The sequence below is a fragment of the Heteronotia binoei genome, chromosome 5 (assembly GCF_032191835.1).
Source record: "Heteronotia binoei isolate CCM8104 ecotype False Entrance Well chromosome 5, APGP_CSIRO_Hbin_v1, whole genome shotgun sequence".
NCBI lineage: Eukaryota > Metazoa > Chordata > Lepidosauria > Squamata > Gekkonidae > Heteronotia > Heteronotia binoei.
Window position 1 is genome coordinate 1,791,356 of NC_083227.1, and position 21,440 is coordinate 1,812,795.

General features: G+C 46.8%; 1 protein-coding gene across 1 annotated transcript in view; it reads left to right on the forward strand.

The window, feature by feature from the left end:
* The first annotated feature begins 4,219 nt into the window (after positions 1-4,219).
* LOC132571374 (zinc finger protein 658B-like) overlaps positions 4,220-21,440 on the forward strand; it is a 43,768-nt gene continuing 26,547 nt past the window's right edge. The window contains exons 1-2 of the mRNA XM_060238172.1: positions 4,220-4,288; positions 4,718-4,832. Of these exons, the coding sequence (XP_060094155.1) occupies positions 4,220-4,288; positions 4,718-4,832 (184 nt within the window). The remainder of the gene's footprint in view (positions 4,289-4,717; positions 4,833-21,440) is intronic.

The window sequence follows — 21,440 nt, forward strand, 5'->3', positions numbered from 1 at the left end:
GGAGGGGAGAATCAGGGGTTAGATCTTGCAGGAAGAGAGGGAAGCGGCTGTCAGCATCACTTGTGCTCTGGGCATGAGATTTCTTGGGGGTGGGGGCGGGAATAATCAGTATCTTTAAAGTGCAAGGATGAATTCAGCAAATGGATCTGGCGTCCAATCGCTGGTCATTTCAGTTCTGCACAAAACAGCTGCTGCTCTCAGGTTGTCAAGTCTGCAGTGGGAAATCCCCAGGCAATTGGGGGGAGGGGGGAGCCATAGAGCCCCCACAGGCATGTTTGGGGGGGGGGGGCTGACCTGATCTCCGTCCTCAGGATCATAGAGCTGGAAGGGACCTCCAGGGTCATCTAGTCCAACCCCCTGCACAATGCAGGAAACTCACAACTGCCTTCCCCCCCCCCACCAACACCCACCCACTGACCCCTGCTCCAGGCCCAAAAGATGGCCAAAACCCCCACAAAACCCAAGATCCCTTGCCAGTCTGGCCTAGAGAATAATTTCTGACTGACCCCAAAGTGCCCCTCAGCATTTCCCTGGGTGTGTAAGAAGGGGCCCCAAGAACTAGGCACTGATGCAGCCCTTCCTGCCCTCCTTCTCACGGTCTCCCTAATTCACAGAATCAGGATTGTTGCCAGATCATATCACCTCACAGTCCTCTCTCCAGGCTGAATATTCCCAGCTCCTTCGACCTTCTTAAACTGTGGGACCCAAAACTGAACACAAGACTCCAGGTGAGGTCTTACCAGAGCAGAGCAAAGTGATTTCAACACTTCACGTGATCTGAGTGTACACTATACTCCTGTGGATATAGCCCAAAATTGCATTTGCCTTTTCAGCTACTGCACCACACTGCTGACTCATGTTCCGTGAATGGTCCACAAAGACCCCTAGATCCTTTTCACACATATTACTGCCAAGACAATTCTTCTCCATCCTATAATTTTGCATTTGGTTTTTCCTACCTAAATGCAGAACTTTACATTTCTCACGTGATCTGGAGACTACTTTTGTTGACACAGCCCAAAATCAATTCTAATGATGATCAGTTATAATCCTGGGAGATCTCCAGGCACCACCTGGAGGCTAATCAAGAAAAAGGGATCACAGTTAATAAGACAGGCAATGAAAGAAACAGATACTGTGATGTGCAGGCTTACAATGTTGGCTCATTTCATCAATGGCCACCTAAAAGAACAGCTTCCTTCTGATAGAAAATATTGTAGAGAGCTGTAGGTCAGCAAACTCCAGAAGACTTGAGGATCTGGTTCATAGAATAAGTTTGGACTGGCTTAAGCTCCAAATATAAATATTTGCACCTTAAGTGTCATTGAGTGGTAAGTTTTTTTACAATATAAAATCTGAAGAATTATCTATTTCCATTCAGCTTTGTGGTATGCCTTGTTATTTTGGTTTATTCCAGGATGAGAGAACTTGAGGTAGGAGATCTTGCAGAAGAGCGTTTACATTGGGCTGTTACAAGAGGCTGGTAACCCTGGAAGGATTTTAGGAAGGATTACTCCTGAGGAAGTCCATTGATGAAAGAAGCCTACATCCGGGTGCTCATAGGGCTTTTCTTGTAATACTGGAATGTGAGAATGGACCTCTGTTATAATATGAAGTAAAAAAGATAACTTACAAAAGTTTTAAAATAGTTTTACTAAACACTGTTAGCCAGCACATCACAGTGTTTGTTCCTTTCACTGCCCACCTGGAGGCTGGCAACTCCATTACGCATCAGTTTTGCTCTGCTGTGTAACTTGGGGGGGGGGGGGTGAGGGGAATACGGTGTCTTTAAGTGCAAGGGAGAAAACTGAAGCATGAAATTGGAGTTCTGTTGCTTGTAATTTTAGTCCGGGGTGGGGGTGAGAGGTGAGAAACCTTAATTTGGTCTGTAAGTGAAAAAGATCATTGCATGTGGGGTGTGTGTGGGGGGGGGGGGTAGAAGACTGCAGATTTATACCCCACCCTTTTCTCTGAATCAGAGACTCAGAGTGGCTTACAATCTTCTGTATCTTCTCCCCCCACAACAGACACCCTGTGAGGTGGGTGGGGCTGAGAGAAGAAGAAGAAGATATTGGATTTATATCCCGCCCTCCACTCCGAAGAGTCTCAGAGCGGCTCACAATCTCCTTTACCTTCCTCCCCCACAACAGACATCCTGTGAGGTGGGTGGGGCTGGAGAGGGCTCTCACAGCAGCTGCCCTTTCAAGGACAACCTCTGCCAGAGCTCTGGCTGACCCAAGGCCATTGCAGCAGCTGCAAGTGGAGGAGTGGGGAATCCAACCGGGTTCTCCCAGATAAGAGTCCGTACATTTAACCACTACACCAAACTGGCTCTCTAACTCCTGCCTGAATGAGAATCAACCACAGCCCCATCGTAGGTCCCTGACACAATGCCAGTTTTGGGGCAGGGCTGCTACTGGGTATTCAAGGCCCCTCAGCAGAGGAGAGGGAATTAAATAAAATCAGTTGTTGAGATTCCGAGAGCCTAGTTAAGAAATGCCACCAATGCCCATGAGTCACAGCACAAGGCTGTTGCCCACCCTCCCCCAGAGAGGCAGAGAGCCATGTGTCCAGATGTCAGCTGCCCACATCCAGAAGGCCGGGAGGGACCAAGGGCACTGGGAACACATCGCTATGAGGATCACGGCCTCAGCAACAGGACCCCAGTAGAAAGAACATGAGCAGAGCCCTCCTGGATCGGACCAAAAGTCCATCTAGTCCAACCTCCTGTCTCCCACATTAATCAACCAGTTCCTCTGGAGGGCCAACAACAGGGCAGAGAGAAGAAGACGACTGCAGATTTATACCCTGCCCTTCTCTGAATCAGAGACTCGGAGCGGCTTACAATCTCCTATATCTTCTCCCCCCGCAACAGACACCCTGTGAGGTGGGTGGGGCTGAGAGGGCTCACACAGCAGCTGCCCTTTCAAGGACAACCTCTGCCAGAGCTATGGCTGACCCAAGGCCATTCCAGCAGCTGTAAGTGCAGGAGCTGAGAATCAAACCCAGTTCTCCCAGAAAAGAGTCTGCGCACTTAACTGCTGCACCAAACTGGCCAAGGCCTTCCCCTGAGAAGAACATCAGAAGAGCCCTGGTGGATCAGGCCAGTGAGAGTCCATCTAGTCCAGAACCCTGTCTCACACAGGGGCCACCCAGTTCCTCTGGAGGGCCAACAACAGGGCAGAGAGGTTGAGGCTGTATCAGACCAGTAAGGGTCCCTCTAGTCCAGCCTCCTGTCTCACACAGGGGCCAAACAGTTCCTCTGGACAACAAGCAAGAGGGCATGGAGGCCAAGGCCTTCCCCTGATGCTGCGTCTTTGCTCTGGGATCCAAATGTTGACTGTCTCTAAATGTGAAGGTTCCCCTCGGTCACCATAGCTAGCAGCCATTGATAGATTTGCCCTCCATGAATTTATCTCGTTTCTTTGAAAGCTGTTTATTCCTGTGGTGGCCATGACTACACCCTCTGGTGGCAAATTCCACACTTTAATAGCTCTCTGTGTCCTGAACCTACTGATGCTGTATTAGATGCCTTCAATTTCTATTTGGTTGAGGAAGAAAAGTTCTTCTTTGTCCACTCTCTGTTGTGGCAGGACTTCCCTGCGCAGAAGCCGTGCTGGTTTTCCCTCAGCAGGCTTTGTCCTTCCGTGTGTCTGACAATTAATTCTGTCTTTGATTACAGATTCTGCTAATATGCCCGGGACAGACATTCGGATGACCGGCCTGTAATTTCCTGGTTCCCCTCTAGGTCCCTTTTAAAATTGGTCACATATACAGGTTCATAGATCAACTATCCCACATCCTTTAGAAATTCTTGGGTGAATGCTGTCAAGACCTGGAGATTTGGGCCTCCCTAGGAAATGTCTATGATACTTAATGACATGAATCCTTATTTGCAAACCATGAGAAGGGCTTTCCTTCTGATCCAGGAGAGAGTCCTGGGTGTGTCTTGACCAGGGTCGGTGATGTAGCTCCATCTTCTTTAGGTTCCTTTCTGCCTTTTTGATATATTCCCCTCTCCCTCTTCATAGCCAAGTGAATAAAAGCATTTTTTCCACAGCTGGAAGTAACCCAAGAGAAGGGAAAGGAGATGGAAGAGCAGGACCCAGAAGGACCTGGAATGGGCAAGAGAGAAAGCAAAGGCCCCCATCCCATCCAACCTGGAAGTGGTGCTGAATTCTGGGAAAGAACTTTGCCAGAGATCTTGGCTAAGGACACCATGACCTCAGATGTACACAGCCAACACTTCCAACAGTTCCGCTACGATGAGGCCAAACGGCCCCGAGAGGTTTGCAGCCAGCTCCATGGACTTTGCAGCCAGTGGCTGGAGCCGGAGAGGCACACCAAGAAGCAGATCGTGGACCTGGTGATCCTGGAGCAGTTCCTGACTCTCCTGCCCCAGGAAATGCAGGGCTGGGTCAGAGGATGTGGGCCGGAGACCAGTTCCCAGGCGGTGGCCCTGGCCGAAGGTTTCCTCCTGAGCCAGGCGGAGGAGAAGAGGCAGGCAGGGCAGGTGAGAGAGCTTCATGCCATCCTTTCAAGTTGTGATCTTTACCTTATACGCATCCCTCCAGGCACTTCCCCAGGGTTGATAGAAAACCAGATCCCTGATTCTTGCAGCTCTGTTGATGGATGCAGGGATGGGGAATGGAGCATGTTTTGCTTCCTTGGTCTTTAGCCTTCCTGCTCTTCCCTGTCTCTCTTCCTGCTGTTCCAGATGTGGGGACCATCTTTGAAGATGGAAGCGGAGGTCTCTGAGGAGGAAGGGTCTCCCTTGGGGGAAGAGCAGAAGACGCAGGCCCAGGAGCGTGCCCAAGAGGACCTCTCACATGGTAAGGGTGCCCTGTGGGCCCATTGTGCAGTTGTTGGATAGAAAGTTGTGACTCAGCAGGGGACCAGGAAGGGCCTTCTACAGGCTGCCACTGCTCTGGTCAGGGCCTTTCTGGGGGCCCAGAATACCCCCCCCAACCCCTGAATCTTCCTTCTTAGCAAAACCTTTTAGCCATGACGGAGGAGACGTGAGGACTCAGGCAACCTAACAACAACAGTTTATTTATAGTGCTCAAACCATCGGTGGGTAGTAAGAGAGGCTGAGGCTGGATCAAACCAGTAAGGGTCCCTCTAGTTCAGCCTCCTGTCTTACACAGGGGCCAAATAGTTCCTCTCGACAACAAGCCACAGGGCGTGGAGGCCGAGGCCTTCCCCTGATGCTGCCTCCTGGCTCTGGGATTCAGAGGTTGACTGCAATTTTAGTGCAACAGTGAATGGGGGAATGTATTTCTCTTTAACAATAGTATATCAGAATAATGTTTAATATCGGCATACTCAAATAAGGGATGTTGGCTGTTTATCTCATTTTTTAATGTCTGTTTTTTTATTATTATTATTATTCATTATCCATTTCTCTACATTTCTTGGGGAAGCTTGGACGCTATTTAAAACTATAATCCTAGAAGCTCAGATAAAATACATACCACAAGTTAGGAAAGGCACAAACAGGTATAAGAAAAGGCCTGCATGGTTAACCAACAAAGTAATGGAAGCTGTAAAAGGTAAGAAGGACTCCTTTAAGCGGTGGAAAACCAGTCCAAGCGAGATTAATAAAAGGGAACACAGGCTGTGGCAAATCAAATGCAAGACTGTGATCAGGCAGGCAAAAAGGGACTATGAGGAGCATATTGCAAAAAACATAAAGACCAACAATAAAACTTTCTTCAAATATATTAGAAGTAGGAAACCAGCCAGGGAGGCAGTGGGGCCCTTGGATGACCATGGGGTAAAAGGATTACTGAAGGAGGATAGGGAAATGGCTGAGAAGCTAAATGAATTTTTTGCCTCCGTCTTCACTGTGGAAGACGAGAACTTTTTGCCCGCCCCAGAACCACTAATTTTGGAAGGGGTGTTGAAAGACCTGAGTCAGATTGAGGTGACAAAAGAGGAGGTCCTACAACTGATAGACAAATTAAAAACTAATAAGTCACCGGGTCCGGATGGCATACATCCGAGAGTTCTGAAAGAACTCAAAGTTGAACTTGTGGATCTTCTAACAAAAATCTGTAATCTTTCATTGAAATCTGCCTCCGTTCCTGAGGACTGGAAGGTAGCAAATGTCACCCCCATCTTTAAAAAAGGTTCCAGAGGAGATCCGGGAAATTACAGGCCAGTCAGTCTGACTTCAATACCGGGAAAGTTGATAGAAACCATTATCAAGGACAGAATGAGTAGGCACATTGATGAAAACGGGTTATTGAGGAAGACTCAGCATGGGTTCTGCAAGGGAAGATCTTGCCTCACTAACCTGTTACATTTCTTTGAGGGGGTGAACAAAGGAGACCCGATAGATGTTGTTTACCTTGACTTCCAGAAAGCTTTTGATAAAGTTCCTCATCAAAGGCTCCTTAGAAAACTTGAGAGTCATGGAGTAAAAGGACAGGTCTTCTTGTGGATCAAAAACTGGGTTAGTAATAGGAAGCAGAGAGTCAGTATAAATGGGCAGTCTTCGCAGTGGAGGACGGTAAGCAGTGGGGTGCCGCAGGGCTCGGTACTGGGTCCCATGCTCTTTAACTTGTTCATAAATGATTTAGAGTTGGGAGTGAGCAGTGAAGTGGCCAAGTTTGCGGATGACACTAAATTGTTCAGGGTGGTGAGAACCAGAGAGGATTGTGAGGAACTCCAAAGGGATCTGTTGAGGCTGGGTGAGTGGGCGTCAACGTGGCAGATGCGGTTCAATGTGGCCAAGTGCAAAGTAATGCACATTGGGGCCAAGAATCCCAGCTACAAATACAAGTTGATGGGGTGTGAACTGGCAGAGACTGATCAAGAGAGAGATCTTGGGGTCGTGGTAGATAACTCACTGAAAATGTCAAGACAGTGTGCATCTGCAATAAAAAAGGCCAACGCCATGCTGGGAATTATTAGGAAGGGGATTGAAAACAAATCAGCCAGTATCATAATGCCCCTGTATAAATCGATGGTGCGGTCTCATTTGGAGTACTGTGTGCAGTTCTGGTCGCCGCACCTCAAAAAGGATATTATAGCATTGGAGAAAGTCCAGAGAAGGGCAACTAGAATGATTAAAGGGCTGGAGCACTTTCCCTATGAAGAAAGGTTGAAACGCTTGGGACTCTTTAGCTTGGAGAAACGTCGACTGCGGGGTGACATGATAGAGGTTTACAAGATAATGCATGGGATGGAGAAAGTAGAGAAAGACGTACTTTTCTCCCTTTCTCACAATACAAGAACTCGTGGGCATTCGATGAAATTGCTGAGCAGAAAGGTTAAAACGGATAAAAGGAAGTACTTCTTCATCCAAAGGGTGATTAACATCTGGAATTCACTGCCACAGGAGGTGGTGGCGGCCACAAGTATAGCCACCTTCAAGAGGGGTTTAGATAAAAATATGGAGCACAGGTCCATCAGTGGCTATTAGCCACAGTGTATGTGTTTATATAAATTTTTTTTGCCACTGTGTGACACAGAGTGTTGGACTTGATGGGCCGTTGGCCTGATCCAACATGGCTTCTCTTATGTTCTTATGTTCTTACATGCTTTCTAGTATCCATTTACATTTCCCCCCCCCCAGCCACCCCCCGTAGTCTATACATCCTCTTCTTCTTCCAGCCAGGGACAAAGGACTTGTAGCTTCCACTGAATGTCCACTCTCCTTTCTTCCTTCGCCCATTTCAGGTAGGTCCACCACTTTTCTTTGATTCTTGATCTTCTTTCCTCCCATGATTCTTCTTGCAACATTATAGCAGCTATATCTGACGGGATAAAATCGAAGAGATAGTTATGCCAAGTTCTTTCCTTCCCTTTACTTTTATCCTTCCATCCTGCTGCTATTACCGCTTTACCCGCTGATATCATTGCTTTTAGTAAATCTTGATTATTCTTCCCTATTATCTCATTCCCTAATATACTCATCTGCATTAATTCGAAGTTAATTCTCAACTCTACCTGAAAGAATATCTTTATCCTTCCCACAACCATTTCCCATAATTTCTTGGCCTCAAGGCACTCCCACCACATGTGGGTGTACCATCCCTTCTCTTTCTTACAGTGCCAACACTTAAGGCTCAACCCAGGAAACATATTGGCCAAAGTAGCCGGAGTTCTATACCATTTGGTGAGAAATTTCAGTTCCATTTCTCTGACCTTATGAATCTTAACTTTTTTTAAACCTTCCATTATCTTCACCCCTGTTCGTTTCATTTTTTGGCCTTCTGAACTCCATGTCCGTTGAAGCTAGCTTAATGCTCCTTCATTGCCTGAATTCATACTCCTGTATAAGATGCTTACTAATCCTTTTTTTGTTTTTCCCATTAATTTGTAAAACCTTTCCATAGGTTCTTCTTCATTTAAATTTCTCTTCTCCACTTCCTTCTAAACTTTAGTATACAATCCTGTAGCCTTAAGCCAATATTGTACTCCTACGGCTTCTTGTAACTCCTGTAATGGTTTTAACTTATCTAATATTAACAAGTTTTCTAGTCTTCTAAATCCTTTAATCTTAAGTAGTTTGCTCCACCTGTGCTCCTTATTTCCCTCCATCAATGTTTCTAATGGCGTCCATCTAGATACCCGATTCAGCCATTTCGGCTGCCATTTCTTCCACACATTTAACCCGTTTTTCCTTGGTCCCACGTTTAAATTAAGTTCCTTCACCCCCGTGTTCGTAAAGATGCCATGTTTTCCTACTCCATTATTAGCTTCATTCTCAAACCTTATCAATTTCTGATCCCCTTCCTTCTCTATCTCTTATAATGCCTTAAGCTGAAACGCTTCATAGTAATTAATTATATCTGGAACTCCCCATCCAAGTTCCGATTGATGGTTGTATGCTAATTTTTTTGGGATTCTAAGTTTCCTACTTCCAAATATCCATTCCCTTATTTTAGTGTTCCAGTTAATCATTTTTTGCTTATCTAACTCCAATGGTATTGTTTGAAAAAGGTACAACAACCTTGGCATCCAAAACATCGATACACTCTTTATCTTAGTGGTCAAACTCATCGTCCTTTTCCCCCACTGCTGCATATCCCTCTCTGTCTTCTCCCAGATTTTTTTATAATTTCCTTCCACTATCCTGTTGATATTTTTATAGATTTCTATCCCTAAATATTTAAATTTCTTAACTCCCATCCCCAATTAGTTATCCTATTAATTTCTTTCCTTTCACCCAATCCAACATTAAAGTACATTATTTCTGACTTTTCCATATTTATTCTTAGACCTGATGCAGCTTCAAAATCCTCTAATATAATTTTCGTTTCCCTAATGGCTTCTTTCGGGTTAGATATTGTCATAATTAAATCATCTGCAAACAAGTTGATTTTTATTTCCTCCTTTCCCATTCTACAGCCTTCTATTCTGCCTGAATTCCTAATTCTTTCTGCTAATTGCTCTATCGCCATTATAAATAAGGATGGGGAAAGTGGACACCCCTGCCTTACCCCTCTCTCAATTGAGAACTGATCCGTATGCCCATTATTTACTCTTACCACTGCTGACCCCTCCCTATAGACCTCCTGAATGGCTTTTAAGAATAGTGGCTCGATCCCATACTTCCTCATTATGGACCATAAGAACATGGGACAGCGTATCAAATGCCTTATATACATCTAATTTAAGCAAAGCAAGTTGCCCAGAATGTCTATGGTACAATATGTTTAATATATTCCTTATAGGATGTGCAATAGTCCTATTCTTCACAAATCCATATTGATCCTCTTTTATTATATAAGGTAATATGTTCCTTAGTCTATTTGCTAAAACTTTAGCAAATATTTTGTAGTCCTGGTTAAGTAGACTTATTGGTCTATATGAACCCACTTCCCGAGGATCTTTGAGGTTTTAATATTAAAGTTATTTCAGCCATTCTCCAAGAGTCAGGAGCTTTCCCTCCCCTCAATATAGCATTGAACACTTGTTGTAATTCCGGGATCAGTAACTCCTTCATCTCCTTATAAAAATCTGCAGTAAAGCCATCTGGCCCCGGGGATTTACCCACTTTTAAATTGTTCACAACTTCCTCTATTTCTTGAACTGTTATTTCCTTCTCCAAACTCTCTTTGTATATGTCTTTCAACCCTTCTCCACTTTTTTCAATATGTTCTGTTATATCCCTCCTGGCATATAAGTCCTTATAGAATTCTTGAAACGCTTGTCTAATTTCTCTCGGGTTCTGCGTGACCCTTCCTTGTGATCTTATACCTTCCACCTTTTGCTTTTCTTTCCTATTCTTGAAATAATTAGCCAGTCTCCTAATGGAATTTATTGAATCTCTTTGAAACTCATTTCTTACCATGGTTTGTTTCTTCCATAATGCCCTCGAATCTATTAGGTCCAATTGTTTCCTAATCTCTTCGATCTTTTTTTTCCTATCAGGGCACAATCTAGTACCTTGACTACTCTGCAGTGCACCTAATTCCTGGAGTTTCTGTGTCTTATTAGCATGCCATTCTTTTTAAATTTCTTTCTCCTTCATCATGCAATGTCCTCTTAACACTGCCTTTGCCGCTTCCCACAGGATATCCGTGGCCACTGTACCCTTATTTTCTCTAAAATATTGTTTCACTTGATTTTCCATATATTGTCTATTTTCTTTTTTTAATAGAACCATACCGTTAAATCTCCAGGTCCTTCCAATTTGCCCATTTTTTATCCCCAATTCTATATTCAGAATTTATCCCCAATTCTGAAATCCATATTGGATGGGTAGCTACTTTCCTCAACTCCCAATTATTTGATTTTTTAAGAAATATATAATCAATACAGGAAACTGTCTTGTGTCTACTTGATAAATGTGTTGGCTTTGGAACCAAGCCTAAGGCTTCATGCACTTCTACCAAATTCCTTTTCCACCGAACTTCCTTCTCTTTAGTCATATCTATGTTAAAGTCTCCTGCTATAATAACTTCTCCCTCTGAGGATCTCTGAACTTTTTGCATAACTTTATTCAAAAATCTCCTCTGTCCTGTATTTGGGGCATATATATTTATCAAAGTTATCACTCTGTTTTGGAACCTACCTTTAATAAACAGATATCTCCCTTCCCTATCACTAATGCGATCTAATATCCTAATATCAATCCTTGTATGTACTAAAATTGCTACTCCTTTTGTCTTAGTTCTACCTCTAGCTTCAGCCAATACTTTCCACCCTGGGTATTTAAGCAACGGTTTAGTGTCGTCCCTTGCCTTATATAAATCGAATAAAAAATAAAAAAAAATGTATTTCCTGTAAATACATTATATCTATATTTTGCTGTTTTGCCATTCTTGTTAATCTATATCTTTTCAGGTCTGAACTTAGTCCATTGACATTCAGTGAAAGCATTTTCAAAGTTTTAGCCATAATCCTTCCTTTTTACACCCTTCCCTGGCTGGATAACAAGTTCTATTACTCTTCTCCCCTTTCTCCCTTTCCCCCTCCCACACCCTTTCCCCCCAATCTTCCCCCTCATCCCCCCTCTCCTCTTCTGGTATAGGGCTCGCATTTGGGTAGATCTCACCACCCTCCCTATACCTTTGGGTGGGCACACCTCCCCCCCTCCTGGATCTTTTATTGTTTCCTTCATTTAAGACTGGAACATCCCCTCCCTCTTATTTATGGGGTACTTCCCTTTTTTTTTAGAAGTTCCTCCTTCTCCTTTAAACGCCTTATAGTCTCGTCCTCTGTCGTTTCTCCTGACATGTAGAAGGCCCCTCCTCTGGTTCATCGACATTAAACTCTTCCTCTGGTTGGGTTCCTGTTTCCCCTGGGTCCAGACCCATCTTCTCCAAGAGTTTCTTTGCCTCAGCTGCGTTCCTTGCTGTGAGTCTTTTTCCTTCTTTATAAATTACAATAGTGGCTGGGTAAGCCCATGTAAAAAATACCTTGTTCTGAAAGAGTTTCTCTGCAAATGGCTTCATTTGTCTTTTTTCTTCCAGTGTCACACTACAAAAGTCTTGTCTCACAAAAACATTTTTCCCTTTAAATTCCAGCGCCTTCTTTTTCTTCAAGGCCAAAAACACTTGCTGCTGCACTTTTTCTCTTGTGAATTTAATAATCACTGGTCTAGGGTCACCTCCAGATCTTCGACTCCTCGGCCTATGAACTCTTTCAACATGGTCAGCATTAATTGATACCCCTGTTTGTTGTTCTGAAAGCCATTTTATCATCCCATCTTCCAAGTGTCGTGAGTCAATGTCTTCTGAAATACCATGGACAATAAGGTTTGCCCTTCTTGCTCTGTCAGAGAGGCTCTTAATCTGTTCCTTTAAATGAGTGATATCCTTCTTATTTGCCAAAGCTGTCTTATCTGCCTTATTGGCCAGCTGCCTAATATCTTGCAGTTCCTTGTTTATCTGAGTGACTTCATTTGTTATTTCAGCAACAGTTTCTTCTATCTTGCTCTGAGATTGTATCATTAACGCCTGAAACTGTGCTATTTGTTCCGAAAGCTGTTTCACTGTAGTGGCAGCCATTTCTATGCTGCTAATTACCTCCTCCGTTCCTTATCTGTTTTGCCAAAAACTCCCTTCTTTAAACTGCTGGCTCTCTTCTGAGTACGCCTTTTTGCTGCTTTGACTTATCTAGCCTCACTGCCAAGTATTATGACTCCCGTGTTTCAATATTTACTTATCTTTCGGTCTTCATCTCTTTTCTTATCCGGAGAGGGACGAGCCGAGGCTTCTTCCTCTAGAGCATGTGCATTCCCCCGGCTGTTTATCTCATTACCTATACTTGACCCATTTCCATTTTATGTATTCTTTTCTTCTAAATGGCAAACTAGAATGATGTTTATAATGTACAGATTGATGTTGAATAGTAAATTACTCAAAATTTGAAAATTTCAAATAGAAGGCTGTAGTATGGTACTTTGGGAAACGGCTTTGTTTTACTATTTTACTGTTTTTACTGGTTTATTGTTTTAAATGTTGTGATTTGATGTATTTCAAAAATTTAATCCTATGTTAGAACTTTTGTGTTGTGAGCCGCCCTGAGCCGCTTTGGTGGGAAGGGCGGGATATAAATTGAATAAAATGAAATGAAATCAGGTGGACAACAAGGACATACATGTCCTTTGGTAATTTGCCTAGCCTTGCAGAAACACCAATGGGCAGGCAGCTTTTATTACCTTTTATGGCCATCCAGACCATAGTCAACAAGCTGCATGTATTTCAGCCCACTGGACCTGATCCCCTCGTCTGAAGCAGTGTGCTTTTAGCACACGAAAGCTTACGTTCCGAATAAAACCTTGTTGGTCTTACAGGAGCACCTTAGCTCCTGCTTTGTTAAACTGCTCCAGACCAACACGGCTGCCCACTTGGATCTAACAAAAGCCCTAGCATGACAAGAGACACGTCCCCTTCTGTAAGTCAAACCAATTCACTCCTCCTCCCTGGATGAGGGATTTCCCTGCAGCTGCAGCCTCCTCCCTTCCAGCCTCAGCAGAGAGAACAACCGTCCTTTCCAGCCAGGCCTTTCATGCTTTCTCTCCCCCTCTGGTAGGGTGGCCAGATCGTCCCGGTCACCCGGGAAAGTCCCGCTTTTGGCCTCAAATTCCCGCCTCCCGGGCTGGCTATACCGGGACCATTAGAAGTCCCGGTTTAGCCAGTGAGAGGAGGCGGAAGCGGGGGGAGGCTGCGCTGCTGCTGCTGCCTCTTCTCCGTAGCTGCTCCTCCGAGATGGGCTCAGCCTGAGCCCATCTCGGAGGAGCAGCTGCGGAGAAGCGTGGCAAGCCCCGAATCTGGGTCCTTCTAGGACCCTGAGCAGCAACGCTGGAGGAGCAGGAGCAGGCCGGACTTGCGCCCCGCCCCTCCACTCTCTGCAGGGGCAAAGGCGGCCTGCGTGGCCCTGCTTCACTTCTCCGCCAGCGCCCAGCCTGCTTCGCTTCTCCGCCCGGCCCCTCATGCTGGGCCGGCCTCGGAGGAGAAGGAGGCGGCGGCGGCGGCGGCTCTGGCACTGCTGAACTGAGCCGTGGCTTCCTGTTTGGGCTTCGCAGTCCCGGCGGCACTAGAGGCTGGGCAGGGCTGCCTGGGCCGCACTGCGCAGGGCCCAAGCGCCTGGCTGGAACTGCGCCATGGTCCATGGAAGACCGCGTCGGCGGGATGGAGCCGGAGCGGCAATAGGAGGTGAGCGGGCGGGCAGGGGGTCTCTCCACGGGGGAGGGGAGGGTCCCCGGGCTGCCTTTCCCTTCCCTCCCCGCCCGCCTGCTGGGTGGCTGGCTGGGCCCCCGATCTGTTAATGCAAGCAAGCAAGCGAGCGCCTTGTTCCCTCTGGGGCTGCGAGCACAGGCCCACCGTCGCCTCCGGGTGGGTGGAAGGAGGGGAGGGTTTGTTGCGTTGATCTTCCCCCCGCCGCCGCACTTCCACAGCGAAGAAGCAACAGGCCCTTCCACATCATGGCTGCAATCGGCCTGAGCCACGTGTTGGGGCGCCCAGCAGCTTGCATAGCTGCCCTCCGGGGCTTGTAATGGGGGGGGGGGGGGCGGGGGCGGGGGAAAGGGCTGCTCCGACGCCGGGTTTTCCCGGCTTAGAACTTCTACGGGTCAGCAGGAAGGAAGGCGCCTCCGTGGCAGAGTAAGTGACAGACTTGTAGGGTAGTCCCCACCACTCTAAGCTGCAGTCTTGTGAGCAAAAATTCTACCTTGTGAGCTCCTGCACGAAAGTTGTGACTCTGCCCATCGCTCCCTGCCCTGCCCTGCCCTCCCCGGCTGCCTTCTGCGCCGAGGAAGAAGCCTCCCTCCTCTCCGCCCCCGATCTGTTAATGCAAGCAAGCAAGCAAGCGAGCGCCTCGTTCCCTCTGGGGCTGCGAGCGCAGGCCCACCGTCGCCTCCGGGTGGGTGGATGGAAGGAGGGGGGGGTTGTTGCGCTGATCTTCCCCCCGCCGCCGCACTTCCACAGCGAAGAAGCAACAGGCCCTTCCACATCATGGCTGCAATCGGCCTGAGCCACGTGTTGGGGCGCCCAGCAGCTTGCATAGCTGCCCTCCGGGGCTTGTAATGGGGGGGGGCGGGGGCGGGGGAAAGGGCTGCTCCGACGCCGTGTTTTCCCGGCTTAGAACTTCTACGGGTCAGCAGGAAGGAAGGCGCCTCCGTGGCAGAGTAAGTGACAGACTTGTAGGGTAGTCCCCACCACTCTAAGCTGCAGTCTTGTGAGCAAAAATTCTACCTTGTGAGCTCCTGCACGAAAGTTGTGACTCTGCCCATCGCTCCCTGCCCTGCCCGCCCCGCTCGCCTGCTTTGCACCGGGAGCCGGCCCCCTTAATGGAGACCCCAGTGCAAAGGCACACGGATGTGTTATCTATCGAAATTGAGGCAGATCGGGATTTCAAGGTAGCTTTGGCAAATTTGCGCAGAGCTGCTCGTAAGCATATTGTGGTGATATTTCACAGGGGCGATGTCGTTCAAATCGTATCACCTAGTATCCAGCACCAACTCCCCTGCCTGCCTCCACGGGGCGGGGGGTGGGGGGGGGCGAAAGCCGCGTGTAGAAGTTGGTTTCCTTGCCCAGATTGGCGTTTGGGAACTGTCAGTGGCGAATCTGTGCTCTGTGGATAGTTTCTGTTTTTGGGCTGCATTGGGAAATCAACAGGTTGTACCCAGAGGATCGCCAGCGGCAATGCTAAGCACAAGTCTCTAGTGCCTTAAGAACATATATTTCAGGTGGGTAGCCATGCTGGTCTGAAGCAGCAGAACAAAGTTGAGAGTCCAGTGGCACTTTTGAGACCAACAACGTTTTATTCAAACTATACGATTTTGTGTGCAACCACACTTCTTCAGATATAAACAATAGAATACCATCTCCTCAAGTCCTATATACAGGAAAGGGGGGGGGGGCAGTCATTAAGAAGGGCCACTCAAGAGCCGCTAAGCAGAAAAAGCTGAAATAGGATCAGATGGCTGGTAGGATTAATGAATGAATCAATGTGAAGAAGTGTGCACATGCTGAGTCTCTGTTCTCACATGCACCCAGGGCTTCCCACATCTCTTTTATCTCTCCCTCCTGCAGAAATGTATGTACTGTGGAAGGGCTAGGAGGGAAGGGGAATCCTTTACTTTTGGGATGTATTTTTCTTCCCTGCTAAGTAAGAATCCTAACCGGGAAAACAATTCCATGATATCCTTTCACTTATGTCTATGCCATGTGAGACTACAGGTAGAAGATTGGGGAGGATCGCCTTTTGGAATGCACTACTATGTTTTATCTTTAAAAATTCCTATAACTGAAAACAAAAAAAGGAGAGGGGGGATACAGAACCTTTTCCCCCTTTGAGTTTTTTTGCAATATATTGGGTGTGTACATGCCCTTTTTAACAGGCAGTTTAACCCCAGATTGCATAATACAGTACAATGAAATAGGTCGAAATAACACCTTTATTTGACATATGTACACCAGCAGAAGACCCACAAGTAGGAATACATTTATTTCTGAAATGTGGCCAGTAGGATTTCTTGTGTTAGGAGTTACAGTGTATGAAAAGTGCATCATAATTGGATGGAAGAAAATATGATACAGGTGGAAAATGTGTTTCACACTAAAACGAAAGTAAGCAAAAACAGGACTAAATTATTTACACTGCAGTTAACGCAGTGACACCCTTCCCAGTTCATTGACTGTAGTAGACTTAGAGAGGGTGTAACCGCGCTTACACTGCACTATGTAAAACAAATCAATAGTTAGCAAAGCCATGGCAGGTTTTTAAAAGTGAAAACAGACTGAAAGGGGAGGGGACCTATGTGGATCCTTATGTGTTTTATTTTTACTTCATTTACAGCTGTGGCTTATTTTTTTCTAGAAGATAAGGAACTAGTTTTTGTGAATGCTTTACTATGTAAATTTGGATCATAATTCACCACATCCTGTTCCAATCAAATTTGAATGGTCTCTTATTTCATCACTAGAGCTTTGCATTAGTGGGATTCTGGCAGAGAGGCAGCTTTAAAACTAGGACTGATGCTGTATGACTTGCAAGTGTCAGTTCTCCTCCACTGTACTATTGGCATACAGCAGTGCTAAGAAATTAGCTGTTTTATGGGAATTTGTCCAGGCCTTCAGGGTATATTTGGAAAGCTTTGTAAATAAGGCTTATGCTGTGTTTTTTGTATTTTTCACATATGCTGACTGAAAGGGGGGATATAATTTGGATCTCACAAATTGTAGAGAGATGACTGTGGTAGCTCTTACAGCAAGGCAGAGAAGATTCCTGTGGAACCTTGGTCTTTACTAAGAACTGTATTGTACTAGGATTTATTAGATGGCTTTGTAAACAAGAGCCCACTTCATTAGTTGCATGAAGTATATCAGCAGTTGGCATATATATATTTACTTATAGCCCACTTTTTTCACTGAGACTAAAGGTAAATTACAAACATGCACTTTTAAACACTGGCAACTCTGTTGATTAACTCCTCACAATCAGCTCCCACACTTTTGGGACTTGATCCAAAGTGAACAATTTGCAAGCTGACTGCAGACACACTCCTGTCCATGTGTTTTGATGAGCTGTAGGTAAGTTTCTCCAAAATGAATGCCTGCCTGAACTGTTTCAGAGCAGGAAAACTGTGTTTGTGGTTGGAGAAGATTATTTATACCCCACCTTTCTCCCCAGTCAAGAGCCCCGTGGTACAGAGTGGTAAAGCTGCAGTACTGCAGTCAAACTCTCTACTCACGACCTGAGTTCGATCCCAGCAGAAGCTGGGTTCAGATAGCCGGCTTGAGGTTGACTCAGCCTTCCATCCTTCTGAGGTCGGTAAAATGAGTACCCAGCTTGCTGGGGGGAAAGTGTAGATGACTGGGAAAGGCAATGGCAAACCACTCCACAAGCCTGTTCATCAACAACTGCAGAGCTTTTCACTGATGCCATTTGGACCCAACACAGTCAGGAGTAGGATTGCCAATCCCCAGGTTGGGGGCAAGGGATCCCCCAGTTTGGAGGCCCTCCCCCCACTTCAGGGTCATCAGAAAGCAGAGGGGAAGAGGGAAATGTCTGCTGGGCTCTCCATGATTCCCTATGGAGACTGATTCCCATAGGGTGTAATGGAGAATTGATATAGGGTATAATGGAGAATTCTTGGGTGTCTGGGGCTCTGGGGGGCTGTTTTTTGAGGTAGAGGCACCACATTTTCAGCATACCATCTGGTGCCTCTCCTCAAAACACCCTTCAAGTTTCAAAAAGATTGGACCAGGGGGTCTTATTCTATGAGCCTCCAATGAAGGTGCTCCTAGCCGTTATTACCAATGGAAAGGAAAGGTCCCCTGTGCAAGCACCAGTCGTTTTTGACCCTGGGGTGACGCTGCTTTCACGTTTTCACGGCAGACCTTTTTAGATGGTGGTTTGTCATTGCCTTCCCCGGTCATCTACACTTTCCCCCCAGCAAGCTAGGTACTCATTTTACTTCCTGTTTCCGGCAGTGGCATTTGGGGGGAAATGATGTCACAGGAAGTGATGTCACTTCCTGCTTCCGGCAGGTGGCGCGGGGGAAACGATGTCACAGGAAGTGATGTCACTTCCTGTTTTCGGCGGTGGCATGACGTCACCGGAAGTGCCATCACCGGAAGTGATGTCACTTCCTGTTTCCGGCACATTTATTCCCCCCTCAAGGTGTCCCTGGCTGGCCTGCAGAAATTATGGCCACCCTACCCTCTGGGCAATGCGCCCTCTAAGCTGCGGAGTCTTGTGAGCAAAAATTCTACTCCGTGAGCTACTGGCATTAAAGTCGTCTGTATAAATTAGTTTGCTCTGAGGCCATTTTTCCTGAGCTGAGACAAAAATGTGTGAGCAAGAGGCTAAAAAACTGTGAGCCAGCTCACACTCACTCAGCTTAGAGGGCACACTGCCCCTGGGCTAGTTTTTCCTCCAAAATTCTGCCACCCAATCAGAGAGACAGAAGGGATCCTGGGAGATGTATGCCTGCTAGAAACTCCTAGGCAGGCTTCTCCCTGTCCTCTAGGCCGCACTAGGCCTCAGATCATGACAAAGATACAGGACAGGAGAAAAAGGAAATACTTTTGCATGCCACACAAGGTTCCATTTATACCCAGTAGCTGAAGGGGACTCATGGAGCTCTGCTTCATATGTTTATCCCGTCCCCTCTTGAAGCTGTCTGTGCTTGTAGCCACCGCCTCTTCCTGAAGCAGTGAATTCCTCATGTTAACTAAAGTATTCCTATATCACCTTCCATACCTTCCATTAGAGGGATTTAAGGCAGCTCAAAAAAGAAAAGTTGGTCTCTCACCGCTGGGAGCTTTGGAGGAAGGGCAAGGAGTAGATGTGACGTCTCATCTCGTTGAACATTCAGACATGACATCGGAGGATCAGCAGACACTCAAGAAACCCCCTAAATATTACCCTCTAGATTTCAGATGTGCGAATATAATGTTTGGGTTTTTGAACGGATGTGATTGTATTTTTGACCTCATTTCTTCCAACCCCACCACCCCATCCCTTTCCCCGGAAACCTAATCACAAAGGTTCATTGGAGGGCCCAGGCACCCAGAGAATGGCGTTTCTGAGCCTTTCGTCTGATTGAGCCAAGATGCTGTCACAGTTTTGAGCGCTGAAGTTCACAGGATAAGTCTCAGGTTATGAAGGAGGAGGAGAAGATGATGATGATGGTGATGATGATGACGATGATGATGAAGATATTGGAAAAGACTGAGTTTGAGTCTCAGAGTGGCTCATAATCTCCTTTAACTTCCTCCCCTACATCAGACACCCTGTGAGGTGGGTGGGGCTGAGAGGGCTCTGACAGAAGCTGCCCTTTCAAGGACAACCTCTGCCAGAGTTATGGCTGACCCAAGGCCATTCCAGCAGCTACAAGTGGAGGAGTGGAGAATCAAACCCGGTTCTCCCAGATAAGAATCCGCACACTTAACCACTACACCGCACTGGCTCAGTACACGAAACTGGAAATGTGTTGGCAGTGATTATACCCCACCCCTCCCTGAGGCTTCTCCTTACCTCTCCCTCAAGTTTACTCAAAATTGTTACACATTTTTTAAAGTATACCCAGGGCAAGGTTTCACAGCCTTGGGCACAGGGGTGCATGAAGCAGGATTTGAACAAACAAAGAAAATATGAAGTCTCTGCTAACACCCTTTATTCCAACATTCTCTCCCTCACAGGCATTGAAGAGACGGTGCTGAGTCTTTGTGGAGGAGCGGAAACGGCTGCTGCCCCTGCAGTCCAGGTAGGGGAGATGAGCAGGGGACCGCCTGAGTTCCCCCCTCTTCCTCAGGGGGGCTTTTGCTCCTGCAGTTGCTGCTCATGTGTCTGAGCGAGAGGGGCTCTGAAGGCCGCTCCCTTTACCCCCCCGGCAAGCTCTCCATCCTGCACCACCCCAGAATGCCCCTGTCCAGAGTACAGTCTTGACTGGGACAGTCTCTGATGAGGAAACCTGCTTTTTCTTTCAGGGTCCTTTTTCCTTCGAGGAGGTGGCTGTGTTTTTCACCGAGGCTGAGTGGGCCCTGCTGGATCCAGACCAAAGAGGTCTCTACAGGGAAGTCATGCTGGAGAACTATGGGAATGTGGCCTCTCTGGGTAAGGATCTTTCAAAGGTGCAAATTGCTGCCATTGTGATGATGTGTGATCAAAATACGGAAAAGCAATAGGTCCTTGTGAGGCTTGGTCCTGTACTCCCCCCCCTCTGGAGGACTCCAGGAGCTGAGTGGGCTCTGAAATCCGCCGACACAGCGGGCTGGTCCAGGGGCCACTGTGGTCAATGTCGTGGCCAGCAGGAGAGGCAGGGGGGGTGCAGTGACCTGAGGTGGAGACAGACAAAGGCCTCGTGTCACTCTTCCTCCTCTTCTCTCTGTCCCAAAGAAAGCAGGGATGTACAAAAGGCTGCAGTGAAATCCTGACTTCTCCCCGTAGCCAGCAGACCCCTGTTATGGGAGTCTGAAGATCAGCTCTTCATCTCTCTCATCACACGAAGAAGGAAATTCTCTGTCATGGGACTAGACATTATGATCACTTTGATCATCAAAGAAGAAGAAGAAGACAATATTGGATTTATATCCTGCCCTATACTTTGAATCAGAGTGGTCACAATCTCCTTTAGCTCCCCTCACCCGCTACAACAGACACCCTGTGAGGTGGGTGCGGCTGAGAGAGCTCTCCCAGAAGCTGCCCTTTTAAGGACAACTTCTACGAGAGCTACAGCTGACCCAAGGCCATTCCAGCAGCTGCAAGTGCAGGAGTGGGGAATCAAACCCAGCTATACCAGATAAGAGTCCGCACACTTAACCACTATACCAAACTGCAGGTCTAAGGAGCTTCATGGCAAGGCATATGGGAAGCACAGAGGAAAATATTTTGCCACCTTTTCCCTTCAAGTACATTTAGAGAGTTTTGGGGAGGGGAGGGATAGAATGTAGGAAAAGCTCTACAAGAGGGGTGGGCAGGGAAAGATTGCGACTAGCAGTTCAGGAGTCAAAATTGCATGGTCATGAGTC